The 1,890-nt window shown below is 48.1% G+C and overlaps 1 protein-coding gene across 1 annotated transcript; it reads left to right on the top strand.

The window, feature by feature from the left end:
* The first annotated feature begins 702 nt into the window (after positions 1 to 702).
* On the top strand, positions 703 to 1,595 carry LOC147297017 (uncharacterized). The gene has a single exon (XM_086229817.1). The coding sequence runs from the start codon at positions 703 to 705 to the stop codon at positions 1,582 to 1,584; it is 882 nt and encodes a 293-aa protein (XP_086085943.1). The 3' UTR covers positions 1,585 to 1,595.
* The last annotated feature ends 295 nt before the right edge of the window (positions 1,596 to 1,890 follow it).

Genomic DNA, 1,890 nt, shown 5'->3' with positions numbered 1-1,890 from the left:
GAGTGGTTGAAGCATTAAACCAAATTTGAAAACCCATATGTTAGCTCCTTCCATTCAAGAGCGACAGAGCAGAGTAATTTGCTACACTGTAGAAGGAAAGGCAAGACTAGCGGAGCTAGTATATTTTGTTTGGTTTTTGGTGGGAGCTTATCTATATATAAGTTCACAATTTGTGCTCAACTCGATGCCAGATGTCACAAATATATTGAGTCGACACGCCATGTCAGCATATGACACATAGTCTATTCAATCATTGCCAGATGTCACAATTTTATTGACTCGATGCTAAACAAAATAAAAGAAAAAAATTTGGCTACAACAGTGCTACTGAGGTGGCATCCAATGCGGAGAAAATGGTGGGCATAAATAAGACCCATCCTTTGTCCAACTTTTTTCTTTACTGAAATGTCACCTCAGTGCCACCGATGCATGTAAGTTTCTCTCAACAAAAAGTAACCATCGTTCAGTTTTTAACAATAATCAAACCAAAGGAATAACCGCACTGAAAAATTGGGCTTAACAAGTACCAAGTATCTAGCTTCGGTTCCGAATCTACACTGATGACCGTTGCACCGAGCCAAAGTTTAAAAGTCCCCCAAAACCCCCCAATTCTCAAAATCCCATCCCTATCCACCATTTCAAACTCCACACCTCCCTCTCTCTCTGGCTTTCTTGATTTTGAAGAAGCAAGAAATTGAGAAAATGGTGTCCAAGATTATGAAGAAAATCGCAAGCAGGCGCTGCGGCCACCGCCGCAAGTCCTCGGCGACGAAGGCCGCAGCCGCCGCCTCCGCCACCGTGCTGGCCTCGCTCTTCACGTGCCAGCGCCGCCTCATCAAGCTCTTCAACAAACTAGCCCGCATAGGCACCCCCAACCGCCACAAAGGCTTCAAGATCCTCAAGAAACCCCATACCCACGACGACAACCGACCCGGACCCGAATCCGAAACCGCCCCACTCCGCCGCGCGCTCGTCTTCGACACCCCACTCCCGCCGCTGATCTCACCGGAAAAGAGGACCGTCTTCCTGGACCTCGACGAAACCTTGGTCCACGCCCAGGCGGCGGATACGCCGCCGGAGAAGTACGACTTCGTGGTGCGGCCGAGGATCGACGGCATGCCGATGACATTCTACGTTCTGAAGCGGCCAGGCGTGGACGAGTTGCTGGAGAAGCTGGCGGAGAAGTACGAGGTGGTGGTGTTCACTGCCGGGTTGAGGGAGTACGCGTCGCTGGTGCTGGACCGGCTGGACCGGAAGCGGTTGATCTCGCACCGCCTGTACAGGGACTCGTGTACGGAGGTGGCCGGGAGGTTCGTGAAGGATTTGTCGGGTGTGGGGAGGGACTTGAGGCGCGTGGTGATCGTGGATGACAATCCCAATTCGTATTATTTTCAACCGGAGAATGCGGTCCCGGTCCGACCGTTTGTGGATGACATGGCGGACCGGGAGCTCGGGAGGTTGCTGGAGTTCTTTAAAGGGTCTTGTTGTGATTGCTGTGAGGACGTGAGGGATGCTGTGAAGCTGTTCGTTGCTGGTGCCTGTGGATCTGGAGATGATGTCAAGCCCCAAGCTTTGCATCTCTAATTTCATACTATTATCTTGTTTTATCCCTTTATTATGGAGAGTTTCCATTTCATGTTTCTCTTCTTTGTTTGAAAGTTGAACAAAAATGTTCAATTTGTATTTGTAAGCTGGAATTAAATTGAAAATTCTTTTACCGAAACTTATAATTAATTCGATTTCTAACTCAGTTCAGTTGCCATGTAATTAATGTTCATAGGTTTTTGTTTTGCCTCCATTTCACATTGTTTAGGGCGTTTGCTGTCAACTGTTCTCAATAGCCACTATAAATGGGAAGCGATGATTTTGTTACAAAGCCCACATTCTTCT

Source organism: Dryas octopetala, chromosome 1 (assembly GCF_963921425.1).
Source record: "Dryas octopetala chromosome 1, drDryOcto1.1, whole genome shotgun sequence".
In the NCBI taxonomy this organism is placed as follows: Eukaryota; Viridiplantae; Streptophyta; class Magnoliopsida; order Rosales; family Rosaceae; genus Dryas; species Dryas octopetala.
Note: the sequence above shows the minus strand (reverse complement) of the source record. Positions and strands in the feature narration are given on the sequence as shown.